The 24,350-nt window shown below is 37.0% G+C and overlaps 1 protein-coding gene across 18 annotated transcripts in view; it reads left to right on the top strand.

Annotated features, from left to right (window-relative positions):
* Gphn (gephyrin) overlaps nt 1-24,350 on the top strand; it is a 342,975-nt gene that overhangs the window by 228,597 nt on the left and 90,028 nt on the right. For 11 of the 18 annotated variants that reach the window (XM_075948523.1, XM_075948515.1, XM_075948521.1 and 8 more), the window contains one exon: nt 10,038-10,080. In XM_075948523.1, the coding sequence (XP_075804638.1) occupies nt 10,038-10,080 (43 nt within the window). Of the gene's footprint in view, nt 1-7,747; nt 7,811-10,037; nt 10,081-24,350 lie in introns of all 18 variants that reach the window. The other 7 variants (XM_075948519.1, XM_075948516.1, XM_075948514.1 and 4 more) reach the window with 1 other exon arrangement.

The following is a 24,350-nucleotide window of genomic DNA, read 5'->3' as shown; positions in this document are numbered from 1 at the left end:
GAAGTGTTTAAAGATTACCTATTCAGCTAAAATATATCTGTCATATCTAGAAAACCTAACTAATGTAACTATAAGCTTGACTAATATAGATGACTATTAATTTGTATTTTAAATATACATTGCATTTTTAAATATCTGCATAAATATAACTTAAACAAGAGTAAACATATACATATAGTAAAACAAAATTGACCTTAAATTTGTATCAATAAACCAAAATCCATATCAATGCAAACTATTTTGAGATTGACAGCTGTGTTTGGGATTATAGATTTAATAATCTACCTTTAGCATTTCTATATTATATCCCCCTTTTTTCTTAAGAAAGAGATTGACTATGACCATTAATCATTTATAGCCAACCACCTTTAAATGAAAACAAACATTTGTAAACACTATTTTAGGAATTTGGGCATAGTTTTCTATACTACTTTTTGCTGATTGAGGACCATGGTAATCCTATGGGGATCCTGAGAAAATAGAATTTTGGTTAAATCTTGGCTGTAGTGGTCTTTGAGGCTGCATAGCCTCTGCCAGTTGTGTTGAAGCTGTTTTGGATGTTGCTCCCATTGATGAACTCTCGGGATCTTATTTGATCAAACCATGTTAGCCTGGAAGGAATCCACAGAATCTCATCTTCTGTGGAAACAAAAGCAGAACCTCTTTTCTCAAACAACATATCCTTAGACACAAATTTTGAAGATACCTTTATGTTGGTTTAGTTTAGCAATCCCACAATGAAATGTCTTTCTGCAGTTATCTTATTAACAGTTAAAAATTCAAAGAAAACACAATAGTATACATAATTCAGGCGGTCTGTATTTTCTATCTTTTAGTGCCTTTTTATATTACTTTTACTGTCTCTTTATAAAGATTCGGTTTTATTTTTTAAACTATTTCTTTCTATAACTGCCTGTACCCATTTCCTTCTTTCTTAAGCCTACATATATTTTTTAAACATTCTGTGACCCAATTAGAGTCTTTTGTCTGAATTATTTCTTTTTCTTTTTATCTGGATGTGACTTTATTGCATATCTGTTATCCTTTTCTGACTGGGAGAGTTTTTAAAATGCTAAGCGAGCATGGCTAGGTCCAATGCAGCAGCTGTGGCTCTCAGGCTTCACCCCACATATACTATTATTTTTGACTTTCTAACATGGCAGAGATATGTTCACCATCAACTCTAGGAGCCATGCTCAATTTCCTAGCACCTCCATACCTCCACTAAGCAGCTTGTAGCATGCTGCCCACAAACCTTTTTTGTCTGTATGAGTAAAAGCTAAAGCCACTAAAATAAAGACAAGTTACCTTACAAAATAATTATTAACCTGAATATTGAGATACAATGTCATAAATACTCAGAAATCCTTACTCATCAAATTTTTCATTGGTGCCATAATATATAATATAATTAGTATTTTTATGCTATGATCAACATTAAAATTCTAAGAATAAAGCTTGGGAGATAAATCAGTGAATAAATACTTGTGGGGTAGCTCTAAGGATCTGAAAACAGATCCCCAGTGCCTGTGTAAAGCCAGACACAAGTCTCTAATTCCAAAACTCCTACAGCAAGATGGAACAGAGAGATAGGAAAATCTCCAGATGCTTGCAGGCCAGCTAGCCTGGCATATATAGCAGCAAACAACAAGAGACCCTGTCTCAACCAAGACAAGACAGAAACCAATACCTTGGGTTTCCTCTGATCTCCATGAGCACACTATGATACATATGTGAATATATGCATCAATATTAAAATGAAATAAATTGCTCAGAACAACAAATCAGAAATGTTGATAGCAAGGGGAGACCAGTCTGAGATTTGCAGTTACTATAAGTCATTGAGAATTTCTTGAGTTTAGAATTAAACTATCTAGGAACAACTTAAAAATATTCCTCATTAATAAAATACATATTTCCTTAAGTCATGTACATTTTCTTATTTGGTTTTTATTCATAATGATGTTCTATATGTGCTATAATACTAATGTGTTCTTTTTAATAACAGAAAAACTCATCAGATTATTTATAAGCAAATATCAATCAGCTTTGGCTTTCTGTAGTGATCACTATTCACTTTACCATCTATGGAGCCTGCAACATGTCCAAATTCATTCAGAAGTCAATCCTGGGGGGAAAAAAAAACAACTCTTGATTGAAACGTTGGATGTAAGCAAGTTCAGTGAAATTTAAGATGATAAAATTGTTATTACAGGGGCTGGAGAGATAGCTCAGTGGTTAAGAGCACTGCCTACTCTTCCAGAGGTCCTGAGTTTAATTCCCAGCAACCACATGGTGGCTCACAACCATCTGTAATGAGATCTGGCGCCCTCTTCTGGGGTGCGGGCATACAAGGAGGCAGAATGTTGTATACATAATAAATAAATAATAAATCTTTTAAAAAATTGTTATTACATTGAGAAATTTACAGATTGTCCCCTGAAAACAATTTATAAACATTTTTACATATAAAAATTACTCTGTGCCTATAGAAATTTATATATAGCTGATAGATAGTATTCTCGCTTTACATATTTAATCAGCAAATGACTTAGACTTCAGGGATTTAGTTATGGATGCATGTGAGTTCGTGCATGTGCACACACATGTTTGCATTTGTGTGTGAGAGAGAGAAAGAGTTTGCCTGTGATTATATAATTTTAAGTGTGATGACTGTTAAGTGAGTATACCATTTAATTCACCATTTAAACAAGAAGTAAAAAAATGTGAGGGAGAAATTTTTAATTTTGAGGGAGATATATATATATATATACATATATATATATATATTCTTAGACCAACCATTTTATTTTGTGTTTCTCGTTAGGAATGTTAAATGGGCAGTTGGTTAATTCAATGGCCAATTGTGTATGTACACAAGTGTGTGTGTGTGTGTGTGTGTGTGTGTGTGTGTGTGTGTGTATCCGTGTATGTGTGCATGCCAATGTGTGTGTACATTTTTTAAAGTACTCCTTTTATATAGTATCTGATAAGGAGCAAAGAATGGGGACTGGAAAGTTGACTCAGAAGCTAAGAGCACTTGGTGCTCTTCCAGAGTACCTGAGTTTGGTTTGCAACATCAATATCCATTGGCTTACAGCCAACTATAAGTATACAGTAGGGCATCCAACACCTCTTCAAGCATTTGTAGGCACAAGACACATTGACTGTACACACCAAAAACACACATATAGACATAAACAAGTTTTTTAGATCTTTAATGATAATGATAGTAGAAATTTTTCTTAGAATCACCAGATTCTACACGTAAAAAAAGGCTGATCTATTCTAGTGATCTTTTTTGCCTTTCTTCTGCCACCATTTCCCTTGGGAATCTGTCAAAGCATACAGATTTCCTTGCAGGAAAAAAAAAAGTGTATTTAAAGTAGCAAAGAAGAGCAAATGGAAATCTTAAAATATTTTTTAAATTACTATGATATAATAATGCCTCTTTAAATTCATTAAATATTAAATTTTTGGACTAAGTTTAGTAACTGTCATAACTTGAAAGTATGTTGAACATCAGTGATATTTTAAGATGCCACACCATGAAGAAAGAGATTCTTACTTTGTGGTTTCTTGTCATACCACATACTGTCAACTCATAATGAAAGGAGACAGATACAGGTTACTAAATAGAAAGATTTATAATTTTATTTCTTTATCCAAGAGAATGGACCCCTGACTTTTCAAAATGTTTTAGAGTTCTTAAAAATCACATTGACTTCACTTAAATCTCCAGAAGCATCTTAATTTTATAGGTACAGAAATTATGACCCATAGAGAGAAGATAAATTGGCTAAAGACATCCAACAAAGAACTGGATTAATCCTTACACAACTAATTTCAGGCTTTCCTTCAACATTTTTATGAAGCTTTAATTTAAAAAAAAAACTTACAATCTCTTGTCATTTGGGTGATGGCATGAGCTGTTGGAAATTTTAATTCTCGTGTGCTTCAGAGTACCAACATACAACCTATAAACTGAAAATCTGTATCAGAGCACTAACAGATTTTCATGTTAACTAACATACATTATTCTAATTACTTTTTGTTTATTTTGTGTGTAAGGAAATCAAAAGCTCCAAATGATAAATGTCCAACATCAAAGAACTAGGAAAAGGAAACCATTAAACTTCAATTAATGTTTCTCTTTATTCTACTGCCTCTCATGTCTTAAAGAAACCGAAAATCTTTGTGTTCTTCAGTTGAATATGTTATACTTCCACAAATCTAATTAAATACAAATAATTACAAAGGAGAGAGGGGAACCATACAAATAAAATCTTTAATGAACAGGTACTATTTTAAGATTTTCAGTAAGGATTGGCCAGAACTTTCCAAAGTGTCATAGCCATATGGTCACATGTAAAAATGAGGCCATATAATCAGCCCTGAAATAGTCTAAATTAGTTCGAAGAAATGCTTTCCTTGTGTTTTGGTCTTTTAGATGTATCGGCGTAAAATAAATGCAATGCAGATATTAAAGAATATTTACCACTTTAATGAAAAACTTACAGAACCGAAGTTCCAGCATAGTACAGGAGGTAGGAAGGAAAAAAGGGCCGAGCTGCCTCCCTGCTTGCCCATTTATTGGCAGGCATTCGCCCGAGGCAAACCCCGCCCCCTAAAGGGGCTGTCTTAACCCTACATTTAGACATCAGACAAGCTTCTGATCTAAATGCTCTTCATCCTTTAAGATTCATCTTAGATTATATCAACTATGAAAAATATTTCCCAAATTCTTTAATCACAAATAATATTTTCTTCCTTTAAATTCCTCGGAGCTAGTGAGGAAAGTGTAATGACAGAGGGCGGATAGTCCCAGAGTATGTTCCAGCTGTCAGTGAATCTGCTACCTTAGCAACTATTGGTAGTCGCTTCTCTCTTTATAGCTTCAAATTTGTAATACATTTCATTCCTTTGAGCCCCACAAAAATCTTCATATTTCCCATAGGAAAACTAAGATTATAGGAGAACCTGCCACCTAAAATGCTAAAGCCACACTACAGGAAAAGTCAAACTATTCTGTCCTGTTAAGAATAAAATGAAAAAGTATATTACCTGATCACAGTCACAGATCTGCTCACTAAATTGGGATATCATCCATGAATTAAAAATTCATGTCACAAAAAAAGAACAAACCAGATGGAGCTAAGTAATGCCATTCATAACAGAAACAAAGGGGTTTTGTCTTTTTTTTCTGATAAGTTGTTGTAACCCTACTACTGACAAGAACAGCCCATATTTTAAGTAATATTTGATGACAGCAAAGTCCATATAAAATTTAGTTTCTACATGGATAAACATTTTTGTTTTTAAGCAATATAAAAAAAATTAAATTGTATCTTTCCAAACAAGATAAATTCTTGGATTATATAGTTAAGAAAATATGCAGAATTTTAATTTTGAATTTAAAGTGTGATTACTGTCCAGTTATTAGTCATGCAAAAATTTAAAATGATTTTCTTTATATTCATCAAAGAAAATGATTATTTTCTTTTTGCTTTTGACCCCATTTGAACAACTGCTCAGAATTTTTTTCATGGGAGCCATGTTTGTAGCATTTCTAATGAAAGAATATCAATGAGCCTGGTGAGAAGCAACGGAATTAGTTTTGTGAGGTTGGATTAATATTTATATACAATCAATTATGATCCTTATTTTAATATTTTCATCCTAAGATTGTTATGCACCTATCCTTGGAATGGTTTTGATTTAGTTTCTTGTAGTCCCTCTGCCCCTGTCTGTGAAGTGTAGAAGGAAAGAGATCTTTGTTGTTTGCACTTCCTTATACTCCCACTAACTAGCTGTACACATCTGGCTTCCATTGGAGAGCCCCTGACATCGCAGGGAACGGTGATCAAAATTCCACACTCTAGCTTCAAGCTGGGGGCTCGTAGCTACGCAGCATTGAAAGGGAATCTTTTCCTGGCTTCTTTAAAATGAGCATGGTGATGGGATGGTTTAAGGGAAGAACACCTCTCAAATCACATGACCACTGCTGTGCTTTCGTGTGTCCTGCTTTCTTCATAACAGCTTGGCACTACATTCTTTCCTTGTATTGTTAGTGGACCTTTTTTGTATGTATGAATGAGCTGGGAGCTGGGGACATAAATGAATGGTTATACATTATGCATGCATCTTTCACCATTAGAGTGATGTGCCTTCCCTTAATGTATCACAAATTATATTCATATTTAACTTCTGTGTCCTGAGTGATTGAGCTGTTTCTGTTTCTCCCTTTTTGGTGTGAGATTTGTATGTTATTGATATGTTTTGACATTTACACCTTCAGTTGTTCATGTTACATTAAATGTAAGCTAAAATTTTCTCCCGAAAGAGTTAGCTTTCCATGTTGGACTGGAAAAGTCTTCATTTCTGTGTAGCATTTCATGTTATTATAACCTATGGCTTTCAATTGTACCTCCTATAATGAAGAGCTGACTTTAAACCCTGTGCTATTCTTATAATGACCTAAGTGTAAGGTAAGTAATTTATCTGTCTCTAGAGATTGTGGCTGCTTGTTAAAATTTTTCTCAGCTTTTTAAAAAGGCATTTTGCTTTTGCTCCTTACCATTTATTGTGTGTTGTCCTTCTTTTCTTTCTGTTTCATATCTTAAGATTTATTAATAAGCAATGTGATCTTAAGCAAAAATTCTATTTCACATGTAAACACATGTCTAAATATATTATTTGATGTCTTGTATCTTGATGAGTTAGTGGATACCTGTGTCTTCAGTAAGTCTCCTTTATTTTCTTTTCCTCCATTTACTTTAATAAATACACTGTTCTTACATTGTTCTAGTCTTAATTCCCGTGGAAGGGAGAATCATTCATCTATGCTATAAAACCAGCCAGCTGTTAATTGCAACAAAATAACATAGTTAATTGCAATAAAATAAAATATTTTAATAATAAAATTATAGGTATTATAATATTATACCTTCCATTTAACCATTCATTTTCTTCCCTTAGAATGTAATCCCATAATCTCAGAGTAATTAATTTTCGCATTTGCCTTTTTCCCTGCTTTTTAAACTAGTAACAAAATAAAATGAAATAAAGCTTGATACTCAACTTGATACTCCTTTAAAATTAAATTTTATTATATTATGTTATATAAAAACCTTATTATTAAGATTTTATTAAAAAATAAATACTATAAATATGACATTATATAGCTTAGTCATTCCATACATACATTAACAGTAAATTTTTTTAAAATTACTTTCTTTGAGGTTTTTTTTTAGATAAATACTTTCAAAATCACTAAATAAAATCTTATAATCCCCAATTTAATCTGGTTCAACAGCCAATGTAACATAAATGGGAAAAAATTTCACTACTTTTGGCAATTTGCAAGCCTTGATAAAGGGTTCTATTTCAGAGAACTGAATTGGTTTCGTTCTCCAAATGTCTCCTCTAGAGCTGTTTGAAATTTGTGGTTCCAAACGAAGGTATAAAAAGGCAATATGGGTTTCTTTATACGTATTATAAACAGTTGTGGGGTTTTGTTAATTTTTAAGCCATTTAGAAAAGCAGGAAAGATGTAGGATGTTTTTGTTTGCTTTGGTTTGGTTAGAAAATACCAGGGAGTTCTTTACTACCATTCCCATTATATACATTATCAGATGTATATAATAGACTTTGTGTAAATTTGTTGGAACATTTTATGAGACAATTTGAACTACTCATCTGAACTGCACTGTTCATTGTAAATTTCTTGTTTCTATCCATACACTAGCTCCACTCTAGATTGGAAGGGCTTAAAGATGAACTCTGGAGGAATAGAGGCTACGACTTAAGAGTAACTATTACTGACCAAAGGAGCTACTTTCCACTCGCAAACATTGCTTTGCGCGATGGGTTTGGCTCCTTCACGTCTTGTTTCACATCCTGTTGAAGACTTTCTTGACTTCCATTTGACTTCTTTGAGCTGTTTTGTCTTTCAACATTTCCTCTTTCTTTTCCTTCTTTCTCCCAGATTTTCTTTCCATGCTTTTAGCGTTCTCTTGTGTTGAGTCACTTTTTCAAATGTAGTATCTCTCTTTATTAAGCTTGTCTATTAATTTGTCTGTTGGTGTGTGTTTCTTTTCTATGTTAGACTGTAGTAGTAGAATTACACTTGTTTTCATTCCATGGTATGCAAATTGCTTATTTATTTTGCATAAAGTTCATTATTTACACTTATCTTCTTGGATATGAATTTTTCAATAAGAAATAGTAGAGCATTCTCCATTTATACACTGTCCCCCTTATGTAAGCCTATGCTTTATTATTTTTATCTTCCACATTTAATTCCTCAGTCTCCCTTTCTGCTTTTTCTTTTCTTTGTTCTCATATTTTCTTCCATGTCTTATTTTATTTAAGTCACTAATTCCTTTCTCATTTGGTCCAGAATTGTTCTTCGATAAGACTTGTAAATAAAAGAATTTATAAATTTCTTTTTCTGGATTAGTGTCATTGTACTATACCAAAAAATACTTAAGCAGTCTGGGCCAAAAGAAAAGAACTAACATTTTTTTTTAATTGTTTGTTCATTTTGCTGTGTGTATGCGCGTGTGCATGGTGCCCGTGTGTGTGTGTGTGTGTGTGTGTGTGTGTGTGTGTGTGTGTGTGTCTTTACATTATTTGCTTTGGTTTTTGCTGATTGTTTGCCTTTGTCTGCTCATTTTTATTATTATTTCTTTAAACATTAACAATTTGCTTTTTTCAGGGAAGGACAGCCATAACCTACCCTAAGTTACAACATTCCTTTCATAAACTGTTTCATATATCTTTAGACTGTGTTAAGCTATAGAAAGTTCTTTGTTGTGTATATATCCATCTGGGGCAAGCTGCTGTGGAGTGGGAGGAAGAGGTGTGGGCCTTGAATAAAGTTATATCTAAAATTAATAGCAGTACCATTTAGCATGGCCATTGAATACAGCCATTTGGCAAATTTCAAAAGAAATATGCTACTTTAACCTTCATTTTTCAATGAAAGCATAAAGAACCCCTAATTGACAAATTATATGCACACTTAAACTGGCTAATAAAGGAGTTGAATTTAACTCATTTCCACTAGAAAAATCTTTCATAGCCAGTATTATAAGAAGTTATTATAATCAGTATTACAAAAGTTATTACCATCAAAGGTAAATATTACAGATAAGAATTTTTATTTTCTCCTTGTTAGCACATATATAATAAAAATCATTACAATAGAATATTCAATTTTAATTTCACTTTGATTTTGTTATTATTAAAGTACAGACATACAAAATATTTTAGATTAAGGATTAATATTCAAAACTGAATATACAGTATTGAATTTCTTTCATATATAGTCATCCTTCAATAACTGTAATAAGTTCTTATCAAGACCTCCATACATCCAAATCCAAAAGATATTCAATTCTCATGTAATAAAATGGCATATACTATTTACATACAGCCTAAGTACATCCAACCATATACTCTACTCTATATTGTTTCTAGCTTAATAGGCAAGTGCTCTACCATTGAGCCACATCTGCAACCCTCATCTCTATTTATTACTATTTTATAACCTAATGCAATATGAATGCTATGTAAATAATTGCTGTATTGTATTCCATGAGGAATAATGACAAGGAAATAAAGATCACATGTGCAGTACAGATATAGTTGGTAGTGCTGGTGTTTTGTGTTGGTTTTCTCTCCTCCTTTTTTTCTTTTCCTTTTGATCCACAGTGTGTTGAATCTGCAGATATGAAACCCACAGACATGGAGGGCCACCTGGACTGATCTCAAATACACATAAATTGCTTTGAGTATTATCTTTGTCCAATTTATAATATTGTACCTTAAATATTTTTCTGGAACTCATTCTTTTTTAAGTAAAAATGAATTAAATATATCTGAAAAATGTAATAAACTTTTACTAACATGTTGTGATAGCCAAGATAAATAAAACCTTTTCTCCAAATCCTCAGGAGCTTGCCCATTAAGCATACTTATCTTACAGTCCATATTATAAGCCCTAAATTACTGAGTCTGTGCTCTTTCTGCAGGTCCAGTCCAGGTGCAGCAGCAAGGAGAACATTCTCAGAGCCAGTAAGTAGTCACCATTCCAGGTAGGCTACCAACTATGTACACTGTGGCTCAACAGAATAGAGAGCTAAAGAATGATGAAAAAAATGAAGATGAGCAATGATGAAAGTTTATATCAAGAATATGAATTTTATAAAATCCACCATCTGATAATTTTCTTAATATCAATATAAGTAAATGTCTCCCCAAATCTAATTATTTTTGCAAGCTGAATGGAATTTGATGCCTTTAACTTAAGGTGAAAGTGAGCTCCTCTGTGACCTTAAGGTGAAGAATCTTCCCCTTTAATAGTCTCATTGCACAAATGATTTAATGACCGACTACATAAAAATAACTCTAATGTAAGTTCATGAACGCCAGAGAGGGAGAAGCAAGCTGGGCATACATGATTGTACCTTCAGCACTTAAGGATGAAGCAGGAAGATCCTAAGCTTTGGGCCAGCCTGTGCTATATCATGATACCACGTTTCAAAAGTGGGTTGGTGTGGGTAGGTAATAAACAATAATTTTGTCAATATGATTTCCAAAAGATTTTACTTTCACAGGCAAAATGTTACAGAACATTGTTCCTGGTCCAAGAATAGAAAATCCTTAAGCTCTCTTTTGGTTTGAGCACTACAATGTTAAACTTTGTATATTCATTTCCTTGTTTTATAAAAATAAACTGTGAATAGGTTTTTTAAAAAAAACTAGTATCTTTAAAAAAAAACTAGTATTCTTAAAGTGAAATCCTGTTGAAAATTTTCCCATTAAAGCTTTGAGATCCTCCAGAGAAAATTGCTGCATAGTGTTAATTGTTTTATTATTTTTCTGTCTCTTAAAAATTTGATGACATCATTCAATCTTTTTCCTATTGGTTTTCAGTAGATGTACAGAATGAGCAGAATTAAATAGGTTTGCTAGATGCCCACATTAATGGGAGTTTATACTGTAGCAGAATGTCAGTGTTATTTAGCAATCAAGGCATACTTGGAGGGCTAGAGAGACAGCTCGATGAGGGGGAAAAAGCAAGTCATAGCCATATGCACAGCTATTCCCAGCACTGTGAGGAATGGAGACTAGAGGATTCTGGAGCTTGCTCAAGTATCTACCCAGGATAACGATGATGGGGAGAAGGCACGCTCCAGGTTCAAGGAGAATCTATTAAAGCAGGACACCCAGTGTCTACAAATGGCCTTTGCACACACACATATATGTACACATCACCACACACATATGTTCCCAACACATACACAAAGCCATAACTGTTTACTAGTAATATTCACTACAGAAACTTAAGCAGAAGAATTGAGAGTTAGAAATCAACCTAGGACATAGAATTTGAAAAAAGTGGGGCATATTTGAGAACTTCTAATAGGTTAGTGTGTGTATATGTTTATTTTATATGAGTATTCTACTTATTAGAATATTTCTATTTCTGTGTTATGAATCTGTTAACTTCGCTTAAAACCCTTGAGTATTTGTTTGATCATGATGTTTAGAGAATACTACAAAAAAAAAATAAGTTCAGGGCTGGATTGGATACGATCAGTGGTAGAATGCTTCACTATTATTCATGAGGCCCCAAGTTTAATCTCCAGCACTGCAAAATAAATTAATTAATTAATTTAAACAAGGGGCTGGAGAGTGAAGAGCACTGGCTGTTCTTCTAAAGGACAGGTTTAAATCCCAGGACACATGTGGCAGCTCACACTGTCTGTAACTCTAGTTCCAGGGGATCTAACACCTCCTGCAGACAAATATATAAATTAAATGAAAAGAATACTTTAAAAAATTAAAAACAAAAATTTTAAATAAAAATAAATTTAAATTAGAGCAGATGTGTAGAAATCATATCTTCACAACTTTCCAAAATAAGTGACTCTGAGCGAGCCTTTTATAATGAGATATAAAATCTTATACACACTAAGACCTAAGTTTGAAAAACCTATGGGTCAGACATGATAGTTCGCTAAAATTAAGCAAAATAGACAAATGAACTTTAAATTTGTACTTTATGATCTATAGTGCATAGTTTCCACCAATTTGTAGTCCTGAAATTATAGGCCACTGAGAGTAATTATGGTGATTAGAAACAAAAAAAATACTTTTTGAGGACAAATTCCCTTGAACTTTGTCTTCTATCTATCACAGACTACATTTCAGTTACCATCTTACTGTACTAGTGGCTTATAATGAGTTTATATAGACATCATGGTTGCCCAAGTATTCTTTATTATTTTATTTGGATAAATAGTCATATAGATGGGCCTTGTGACTTTTCAGGTCCATGTGGAGCCCAAGCAATATCATAACTTCATAATTTTGTGATTTCTCTAAGTTTGTGTTCTTTCATCTTATTTCCATGCCAATAACTCGTGTTCATACCCATGGCCTCACCCAAGTTCAGCACTCTATTCTTTCTCTAGGTTCAATTTTTTTTATGATGAGGTGTGTTTCTGTGTATGTGTGTGTCTGTGTGTCTTATCTGTGTGAGAACATTAATGTCATGCCATAGGTGTGGCGATCAGAAGACAACTCTTGGGAGTCATTTCTCTTGTTCCATCATGTTAATCCCGAGAATCAAACTCAGGTCTTCAGTCTTGGCTGCATGTACTTTACCCACTGAACCATCTTGATGGCCTGTTTCTCTGAACTTAACTACAATATTCCTATTCCTTATATAGACTGCTCTTATATTCCCAATCTTTTCTTTTACCATGTAGTACCATATGGCAATTATATAGAAGCTATTAATGGTTACTCATTCTCTCAATACTAAATACTGCCTCCATTTCTATTTTTTTTTATTGAGAAAAAAAAACAAATTTCCACCTCCTCCCAGCCTCCCATTTCCCTCCCCCTCCTCCCACCCTTCTCCCTCTCCTCCCACCCTTCTCCCCCTCCCCCCACTCCTTTCCCCCTCCCTCTCCAGTCCAAAGAACAGTCAGGGTTTTCTGCCCTGTGGTAAGTCCTAGGTCCTCCCCCCTCCGTCCATATCTAAGAAGGTGAACATCCAAACTGGCTAGGCTCCCACAAAGCCAGCACATTACGTAGGATCAAAACCCCGTGCCATTGTCCTTTGCGTCTCATCAGCCCTCATTGTTCGCCATGTTCAGAGAGTCCAGTTTTATCCCATGCTTTTTCAGTCACAGTCCAGCTGGCCTTGGTGAGCTCCCAATAGATCAGCTCCACTGTCTCAGTGGGTGGGTGCACCCCTCGTGGTCCCGACTTCTTTGCTCATGTTCTCCCTCCTTCTGCTCCTCACTGGGACCTTGGGAGCTCAGTCCATTGCTCCAGTGTGGGTCTCTGTCTCTATCTCCATCCATCACCAGATGAAAGTTCTATGATGATATGCAAGATATTCGTCAGTATTGCTCTAGGCTAGGGTCATTTCAGGTTCCCTATCCTCAGCTGCCCAAGGAGCTAACTGGGGACATCGCCCTGGGCACCTGGGAGCCCCTCTAGGGTCAGGTCTCTTGCCAACCCTAAAGTGGCTCCCTTAACTAAGAATTGTGGTTCCGTGCTCCCTGTCCAACCTTCCTTTATCCCAATCTTCCTGTTTCCCCAAGGCCCCACCTCCTTCCCTTCTAACTTTTCTCTCCCCATCTCCCCTTACCCCCGTCCCACCCCACCCCCAAGATCCCAATTTTCTCCCCGGCAATTTTGTCTACTTCCCTTAGCCAAGAGGATAACTATATGTTTTTCCTTGGGTTCCCCTTCTTACTTAGCTTCTTTAGATTCACCTATTCTAGACTCTGTGACCCTTATTTATGGCTAGAAACCAATTATGAGTGAGTACATCCCATGTTCATCTTTTTGGGTCTGGGATACCTCACTCAGGATAGTGTTTTCTATTTCCATCCATTTGCATGCAAAATTCGAGAAGTCATTGTTTTTTACCGCAGCGTAGTACTCTAGTGTGTATATATTCCATACTTTCTTCATCCATTCTTCCATTGAAGGGCATCTAGGTTGTTTCCAGGTTCTGGCTATTACAAATAATACTGCTATGAACATAGTTGAACAAATGCTTTTGTCATATGATAGGGCATCTCTTGGATAGAGTGGTATTGCTGGGTCCAGGGGTAGGTTGATCCCGAATTTCCTGAGAAACCGAAACACTGACTTCCACAGTGGTTGCACAAGATTGCATTCCCACCAGCAATGGCTGAGGGTACCCCTTCCTCCACAGCCTCTCCAGCAAAGGCTATCCTTGGTGTTTTTGACTTTAGCCATTCTGACAGGTGTAAGATGATATCTCAAAGTTGTTTTGATTTGCATTTCCCTGATTGCTAAGAAAGTTGAGCATGACCTTAAGTGTCTTTTGGCCATTTGAACTTCTTCTGTTGAGAATTCTCTGTTCAGTTCAGTGCCCCATTTTTTTTTATTTTTTTTATTGATAAAAGAAGAATAAAGAAAAAAAAACAAATTTCCACCTCCTCCCAGCCTCCCATTTCCCTCCCCCTCCTCCCACTCCTCTCCCCCTCCTCCCACTCTTCTCCCCCTCCTCCCACCCCTCTCCCCCTCCCCCCACTCCTTTCCCCCTCCCTCTCCAGTCCAAAGAGCAGTCAGGGTTCCCTGCCCTGTGGTAAGTCCTAGGTCCTCCCCCCTCCGTACATATCTAGGAAGGTGAACATCCAAACTGGCTAGGCTCCCACCAAGCCAGCAGATTGCGTAGGATCAAAACTGCGTGCCATTGTCCTTGGCGTCTCATCAGCCCTCATTGTTCGTCATGTTCAGAGAGTCCAGTTTTATCCCATGCTTTTTTTGGTAACAGTCCAGCTGGCCTTGGTGAGCTCCCAGTAGATCAGCTCCACTGTCTCAGTGGGTGGGTGCACCCCTCGTGGTCCCGACTTCTTTGCTCATGTTCTCCCTCCTTCTGCTCCTCATTGGGACCTTGGGAGCTCAGTCCATTGCTCCAGTGTGGGTCTCTGTCTCTATCTCCATCCATCACCAGATGAAAGTTCTAGGATGATATGCAAGATATTCGTCAGCATTGCGCCAGGATAGGGTCATTTCAGGTTCCCTATCCTCAGCTGCCCAAGGAGCTAACTGGGGACCTCAGCTTGGGCACCTGGGAGCCCCTCTAGGGTTAATTCTCCTGCTCACCCTAAAGTGGGTCCCTTAACTAAGAATTGTGGTTCCGTGCTCCCCTATCCAACCTTCCTTTATCCCGATCCTCCTGTTTCCCCAAGGCCCCACCTCCTTCCCTTCTCCCTTTTCTCTCCCCATCTCCCCTTACCCCCGTCCCACCCCACCCCCAAGATCCCACTTTTCTCCCCGGCAATTTTGTCTACTTCCCTTAGCCAAGAGGATAACTATATGTTTTTCCTTGTGTTCACCTTCTTACTTAGCTTCTTTAGGTTCGCCAATTGTAGACTTCGTGACCCCTATTTATGGCTAGAAACCAATTATGAGTGAGTACATCCCATGTTCATCTTTTTGGGTCTGGGATACCTCACTCAGGATAGTGTTTTCTATTTCCATCCATTTGCATGCAAAATTCGAGAAGTCATTGTTTTTTACCGCAGCGTAGTACTCTAGTGTGTATATATTCCATACTTTCTTCATCCATTCTTCCATTGAAGGGCATCTAGGTTGTTTCCAGGTTCCGGCTATCACAAATAATACTGCTATGAACATAGTTGAACAAATGCTTTTGACATGTGATAGAGCATCTCTTGGGTAAATTCCCAAGAGTGGTATTGCTGGGTCCAGGGGTAGGTTGATCCCAAATTTCCTGAGAAACCGAAACATTGACTTCCACAGTGGTTGCACAAGATTGCATTCCCACCAGCAATGGATGAGGGTACCCCTTCCTCCACAGCCTCTCCAGCAAAGGCTATCATTGGTGTTTTTGACTTTAGCCATTCTGACAGGTGTAAGATGATATCTCAAAGTTGTTTTGATTTGCATTTCCCTGATTGCTAAGGAAGTTGAGCATGACCTTAAGTGTCTTTTGGCCATTTGAACTTCTTCTGTTGAGAATTCTCTGTTCAGTTCAGTGCCCCATTTTTTAATTGGGTTAATTAGCATTTTAAAGTCTAGTTTCTTGAGTTCTCTATATATTTTGGAGATCAGACCTTTGTCTGTTGTGGGGTTGGTGAAGATCTTCTCCCAGTCAGTAGGTTGCCTTTGTGTCTTAGTGACAGTGTCCTTTGCTTTACAGAAGCTTCTCAGTTTTAGTAGGTCCCATTTATTCAATGTTGCCCTTAATGTCTGTGCTTCTGGGGTTATACATAGGAAGCGTTCACCTGTGCCCATCTGTTGTAGGGTATTTCCCACTTTCTCTTCTATCATTTTCAGTGTGTTCAGGCTGATATTGAGGTCTTTAATCCATTTGGACTTGAGTTTTGTGCACGGTGATAGATATGGGTCTATTTTCATTCTTCTACAGGTTGACATCCAGTTGTGCCAGCACCATTTGTTGAAGATGCTTTCTTTCTTCCATTGTATACTTTTAGCTCCTTTATCGAAAATCAGGTGTTCATAGGTTTGTGGGTTAAAATCCGGGTCTTCTATACGATTCCATTTGTCAACTTCTCTGTTTTTATGCCAGTACCACACTGTTTTCATTACTGTAGGTCTGTAATAGAGTTTGAAGTCAGGGATGGTAATGCCTCCAGAAGATCCTTTATTGTATAGGATTGTTTTCTGCCTCCATTTCTTTTCAATTTTTTCCATGTATAAACAATCTACCGTGTGTGCATAAGCCATCTACCATTTGTTAGGATTCTTTTGTTACACCTCTGAGTTTCCCTTAGTGAGGGTGACTAATCCTTCTGTGTACCCCTAATTAATCATTAATCAAGGAAATGTTCCTGTAGACTTTTCTACAGCCCAATCTGATGACATTTTCTCCCTTGTTTTTTAGAATTATTTATTATGTATACAGTATTCTGTCTGCATGTATGCCTGCATGCCAGAAAAGGGCACCAGATCCCATTATAGATGGTTGTGAGCCACCATGTTATTGCTGGGAATTGAACTCAGGACCTCTTGAAGAGCAGTCAAATGCTCCTAACCTCTGAGCCATCTTTCCATCCCCTGATGACATTTTCTCAATTGAGGTTCCCTCTTCCCAGATGACTCCACCTTTGCAAGGTTTTGCAGCTAAAGCTGAGTCAGGAAGCCTCTCCCAAATGAGAGTGCATGCTTGCCTCTAGCAAGCAGAGCAGACCTGAGAAATTGCTGCTACCAAAGAAACATGCGTAATGCTGTTATTTTGCATCTAGAATTTTTCCCAAGCTGTCTCAGGCTTTATGTGGATGCAGTTGTCCACATGTTGGCACCATTTGTAACATGAGGGCCTGCTTTGTTGACCTGGCCATCCAGCTAGCTTAGCCCCGAAATAATCACACAGAACTGTATTCATTAAAACACTGCTTGGCCCATTAGCTCAGGCTTCTTATTAACTCTTATAGCTTATATTAACCTATTATTCTTATCCATGTTAGCCAAATGACTCAGTACCTTTTTTAGCGGGGCAGGTCACATCCTGCTTCTTCTGTGTCCGGTCAAGACTGCAGAGGAATGGGCTTCCTTCTTCCCAGAATACTCCTGTTCTCATTGCCCTGCCTCTACTTCCTGTCTGGTTGTCCCACCTATACTTCCTGCCTGGCTATTGGCCAATCAGTGTTTATTTAAAACATAATTGACAAAATACAGAATTGTCCTGCACCACTCTGGCTTATTCATAACTAGATCTTTCAACTTAAATTAAGCCATAATTGTTGTCTATGTTTAGTTACATGGCTTGGTACCTTTTCTTAGTAAGGCATTCTCATGTTGCTTCCTCTGACTTGGTGACTGACTTTCTGCCTTTTCTCTTCCCAGAATTCTCTTAGTATAGTTGCCATGCCTATAATTCCTATGTATATTCAAAAATCTTATTTCTAAAGCATTCCAAAATCATGAACTAATCCAAAAGCATAATGCCAGGGCATGTATTAAGTTAAATTAAATGGCATATCTTACTGACAAACTCTAATAAACTCTAATGTACTCCATAACTTTTGCTATCTGGGTAGATTTTGCCTTAGACAAAGGATCACATTCTTTGCTTTTGTATTTTGATTTTCAAGACAGGGTTTTTCTTTAACATCCCTAACTGTCCTAGAACTTCTTTCGTAGACCAGGCTGGCCTCAAACTCACAAAGATTCATCTGCCTCTGCCTCCTGGGAGTGCTGTAATTAAAGGTGTATTTCCCATCAAGTTTCTTTTGTTATATATTTTATAACAGTGATACAGAAACTCTATGAATGCAGTAGAGAGCTTTGAGATAGTGAATGAGTGCATAAGAGTACTTGCTGTATATGCACAAGGACCTGCATTTGAGAGCTCAGCACCTACCTTAAAAAATAAAAAAGCTGGCCATGGACCTCAATTCTGGGGGCACAGATAGCTGAATCCAAGGTGCTAGCTGGCTAACTAGCCTAGACAAAACAGGGAGCTTCTAGTTCAGTGGATAAACCCTGTCTTAAAAGAATGATGCAAGGAACAGTAGAGAAAATTACTTAAGGTCCTCTTATGTCATCACATGTGTGAGTGGACTAACACCACTACACACACATGGTGTACACCATATACATACCATACAAACAAAAAAGGGGGAACAATAAATATATAGTCGCAGTCTTAGAGTTATCCCCCTTTAATTCACAACAAAAGGTTATCCATGGTAGTAGAGTCATTGGGAAGATGGAGTCCTTCAGATCCTGATTACGGGCTGGTAAGGGCTAAAAGAATATTGCAGGAAACATCTGGACTATAACACCCAGTAATACAATTTATTTAAGATGTTTCTTCAGAGCAATTAAAATTAAAACTTCCAACACGTTATATTTTTGGAATTTTGTTTCCTTTTTGTTCTAAGGTATTTCTCAAATAAATTTGTTCATATCAAAACGTTTGTTATGTGGCCATTGTAATTCTCAATTACTCTTGGTAAAATTTTACAGTTTGAATCTAAGGATACACAGGTTTCAGTTTCAGCAAATGTATTTTTAAGAATCAGAAACAGGTGGTTACTCTCAGGCCATTCTAGCAAAGCGGATCTGTTCCGCCTTCCACATAAGCAGTAAGTAGTATGAAGGCTGCACAGCTGCAGAAGGCTGATGTTTGCTTCACTCTCTCATGTAGTCTTCATAGCATCGTTGGGCAGAGGCCAAGCTTCCCGCTCATTTCTGGCCTGATTTCTCCGTGTCTTATAAGCATATCCTGTGGTGTCTTCATCCAGTTTTAGAGAGCAATTAAGACCTCAAGGACCTCCTTGACAAACAACTCATGAAGGTAGTGGTCTAACCCTGGCACTGGAACTTTTACTTAATAACCTATGGCTTCTGGGAGCAGTGAACACCCACAAACAGTACTTCTGTTAAATTCATTTTTATTACTTTTTTTATTAACTTATAAAATACCAGGGTTTTTTAATAGCTCTATTGTACATTCTTAATTATGACTGACCCTCCTCACACCTACTCCTCTCCCCCATCTCCATGCCTCCATCCCCACTTAAACCTTTCTTTCCCATTATTCTCCATTTCACTTTCACATCATCTGTGTTTTACGATCCTTAAATCCCAAAAGATTTTCCCTCTCTCGTGGGCCTTTTCCTACTTTTTTGGCTTCTACAGACTCATACTCACACACAGAGAACCTAGACAGCAGTCAGGACCCTAAGAGTCCCCATGGATCTAATCTACATGGGAAGTAGAAATCTTCTTGTAGATTCTTTCTATTGAATTTTTTATAGTCATTATGTTTTTTTTTTTTTTTTTTGGTTCCAGAATTTCATGCTTAGGTTTTTTTTCCTATGATTTTCTATTTCCTTGTTACACTTCTCAGTTTGCTTTTGTATTGTTTTTCTGGTTTCATTGTCTATATGCATTATTCTTTAGCTCATTTAAACTTCCTCCAAACTATCCATTTTTTTTTCAAAAATTCATACGTTTTCATTTTTTGGCTATTGACTACTAGAATATTACTGTTTCTTTAGTGGTAGTGTTTCTTTGACTTTTGTTTTTGTTTTGCTTTGGACATAAAAAATAGTCATGTGGCTGGGCAGCAGTGGCACATGCCTTTAATCCCAGCACTCAAGAAGCAGAGGCAGGCAGATCTCTGAGACCACTCTGATCTACAAAGTGAGTTTCAGGACAGCCAGGGGGAAAATAGTCATGTGTTTCAGACTTTACAGGTTGGTTTTGGAGAGGAAAGACCCCATCTGTGGTAATATGAGGGTACAAGCTCCATAGAGAATGGCAGCCCCACCTCCAGTAAGGGCAGAGCCTTTTACATTATCTGCTGAGATCAGCATTAGCAAAGATTTTGTAAGTGCTCCCCAGCCAAGCTGTGAGTGTCTACAGCAATGGGGAAAGTTATTGGAGTAATTGATGATAAAAGTCTCCTGAATCATCCTGGTCTCTTTTCTCCCATAGAGGATGTCACAGCCTTCCTGAGGGGTTCCTTTTAGTCCCAAGTCAGTCTCATAGGAATCCTCGTGGTAGCAGTGGCACTGTGTCTGATACACAGTGGCCAGGCTGTGGAACACTAGTATACATGGAAAAACCTCAGCTTTTGAGTACAAGCTAGAGCCAGCACCATGCCCAGGGAGCAGGTGCCCCATCTGAAACACTGGAGTACCAATGCTTTGGGGGCCACCTGGGAAATGTGGAGTACAACATGGGCACACACAGAGCTATAGAGCTCTTAAGCATCCATACTGCTACAGCAGTGGCTCCACTGCCCTAGGCACTGGTGATGAAGGAGAAGCTTCAGAGCAGAGTATGCACGGGATTGGAGGAAGAGGGATTTTACACATCTGTATCAGCACAACAAATGTCTCCTCCATTGCCACAGTCATTGTTGGTAAGCTGCCTTGGTGATAAACCTCCCAGGAACTTCTACAAAGTAGGTAACTGGGAAGACTGCTCTCCATAGCTCTCACTCTCCTTTGTTCCTAGTTTTCTTCAGATGTCTCAGGTATGCAAATTGTCACAGTAATCCTTTCTGTGTAGTGATTTCTTCCTTCTTGCTCCACTGTATGGCATTGGTTTATTAAATGAACTATTCAGCCTTCCTCGAACAATCTATGTTCAGGTGTTAGTTGTGGGGGAATCAAAGCATTAGTGCTATTATCTTTAGTAATTTTTCCGCAAAGTTTATGAAATAAATAATAAAATTACTTACAACTTTTATGTTCCTAAGTATTTCCTGTATTAATAAAGTTATGTTGACAAAACTGGAAAATGCAAAAGAACATTTTTTTTAGATAAGTACCATATACCAAAGCTAAACCAAGAACAGGTGAACGATCTAAATAGACCTGTTAGTCGCGAAGAATAAGAAACTGTTAACAAAAATCTCCCTTCCAAAAAAAGCCCAGGACCAGATGGTTTCAATGCAGAATTCTACCAGAACTTCCAAGAAGAGCTAATACCTATACTCCTTAATGTATTTCACAATATAGAAACAGAAGAGTCATTGCCAAATTCCTTTTATGAAGCTACAGTTACCCTGATACCAAAACCACACAAAGACCCAACCAAGAAAGAGAATTACAGGCCTATCTCACTCATGAATATCGAAGCAAAAATTCTCAATAAAATACTGGCAAACCGAATCCAAGAACACATTAGAAAAATTATCCATTGTGATCAAGTAGGCTTCATCCCAGAGATGCAGGGCTGGTTCAACATACGCAAATCTATCAATGTAATCCACCATATAAATAAACTGAAAGAAAAAAACATATGATCATTTCATTAGATGCTGAAAAAGCATTCGACAAAATTCAACATCCATTTATGATAAAGGTCTTGGAGAGATTAAGGATATTATAAGGGTCATACCTAAATATAATAAAAACTATTTACAGCAAGCAGACAGCTAACATTAAACAGAGAAAAACTCAAAGCCATCCCACTAAAATCAGGAACACGACAAGGATGTCCACTCTCTCCATACCTCTTCAATATAGTGCTTGAAGTTATAGGCAATAGCAATAAGACAACATAAGGGGATCAAGGGGATTCGTATTGGAAAGGAAGGAGTTAAGCTTTTGTTATTTGCAGATGATATGATAGTATACATAAGCGACCCCAAAAACTCTACCAAAGATCTCCTACAGCTGATAAACACCTTTAGTAATGTGGCAGGATATAAGATCAACTCCAAAAAATCAGTTGCCTTCCTATACACTAAGGATAAGGAAGCAGAGAGGAAAATCAGAGAAGCATCACCTTTCACGATAGCCACAAATAGCATAAAATATCTTGGGGTAACTCTGACCAAGGAAGTGAAAGATCTATTTGACAAGAACTTTAAGTCTTTGAAGAAAGAAATTGAAGAGGACACCAGAAAATGAAAGGATCTCCCTTGCTCTTGGATTGGGAGGATCAACATAGTAAAAATGGCAATTCTCCCAAAAGCAATGTATAGATTCAATGCAATTCCCGTCAAAATTCTTCACAGATCTGGAGAAGACAATAATCAACTTTATATGGAAAAACCAAAAACCCAGGATAGCCAAAACAATCTTAAACAATAAAGGGTTGTCTGGAGGCATTACCATCCCTGACTTCAAACTCTGTTACAGAGCTACAGTATTGAAAACAGCTTGGTATTGGCATAAAAACAGAGAAGTCGACCAATGGAATCAAATAGAAGACCCGAGTTTTAACCCACAAACCTAGGAACACCTGATTTTCGATAAAGGAGCAAAAAGTATACAATGGAAAAAAGAGAGCATCTTCAACAAATTGTGCTGGCAAAACTGGATGTCAATCTGTAGAAGAATGAAAATAGATCCATATCTATCACAATGCACAAAACTCAAGTCCAAATGGATTAAAGACCTCAATATCAGTCTGAACACACTGAACCTGATAGAAGAGAAAGTGGGAAGTACCCTACAACACATGGGCACAGGAAACCACTTCCTACGTATAACCCCAGCAGCACCGACATTAAGGGCATCGTTGAATAAGGGACCTCCTGAGACTGAGAAGCTTCCCAAACCACTGCTTTCTGTCTTACCTGACTGGTACTGACAGGTAACTGGTGGACTTTGGTTGCTTGAAGGACACTGAGAAGATCCTGCAGCTTATTACAGCATCAAAGAGCCTGCAGTTTTGCAGGTAATTATCACAGAAATCAGCAAACAATAAGCTATTAAAAAAAAAGAAGAGAAGGAGGAAAAGAAATCTAAATGTTCTTAACTGAAAACTTACTTGCAAAGGCCCAGAAAAGATACGCCCCCACAAAAGCAGGCCTTAGGCCTTAGGCCAGAATCTCTAGCCAGCTTGATTGGACAAGGATATTCTGCTGTAGAAAGCCAGTCTGTAAAGAGTGGGAAGTGTGACTATTTTCTCAAATGCATAAAACAGGAGAAGAGGAAGAATCACAGAGCCTACTAAGCAAATGGAAACATGACTCAATCGAAGGACAAAATAAATCAGAATACAACCAAGAATATTAGTATGTGACAGAATCCAAGATAATTATTTTTAAAAGCTTGGTGATCTAAAAAAAAAGTAGCAATTTTAAATTTTTAAAAAAGTACATGAACAAAATTAGAATATCAATAAAGACTTAAACTATATAAAAACAAGTTTTAGAGCTGAAGAAATAGTAACTGAATTGAAATTTTTTTTCTAAAGGTTTAGTAGCAGATTTGATCAAGCAAATCAATATACACAAAGATACAGGTCATTTGAAATTCTGGAATTAAAAAAACAAAGTAAAACAAATCAGAAGACTTTATGGTATGTCATCAATTTAAACGTGTGTGTAGAAAAGAGAGGAAGACAGAGAAGAAAAGGAAAGAATAGAGAGAAACAAAGTAAAGAAGAGATGGAGGAGATAGAATTTATTTGAAGAAATATTGACCAAAAACATCCCAAATCTAAATAAAGAAATGCACATGCAAGTACATTAAGCTCAAAGAGCAAAAGCTAGGATAAATCCAAAGAGGCACACATCGAGACATGCTATTTTCAAATTGTCCTAAGCCATGAACAATGCAAAACCTGAAAAGGAACAAGAACAAATTCATCACATTCAAAGGAGTACCCATAAAAATTGATGTCATCCAGGTGGTGGTGGCGCACAACTTTAATCCCAGCACACCAGAGGCAGGTGGATCTCAGTGAGTTCAAGGCCAGCCTAGTCTACAAGAGCTAGTTCTAGGACAAGTTCCAGGGCTACAGAGAACTTCTATCTCAATAAATAAATAAATAAATAAATAAATAAATAAATAAATAAAATAAAGCCAGAATGAAAAACGAAAAGA

This window comes from Microtus pennsylvanicus, chromosome 14 (genome assembly GCF_037038515.1).
Source record: "Microtus pennsylvanicus isolate mMicPen1 chromosome 14, mMicPen1.hap1, whole genome shotgun sequence".
Taxonomy (NCBI): Eukaryota; Metazoa; Chordata; class Mammalia; order Rodentia; family Cricetidae; genus Microtus; species Microtus pennsylvanicus.
Note: the sequence above shows the minus strand (reverse complement) of the source record. Positions and strands in the feature narration are given on the sequence as shown.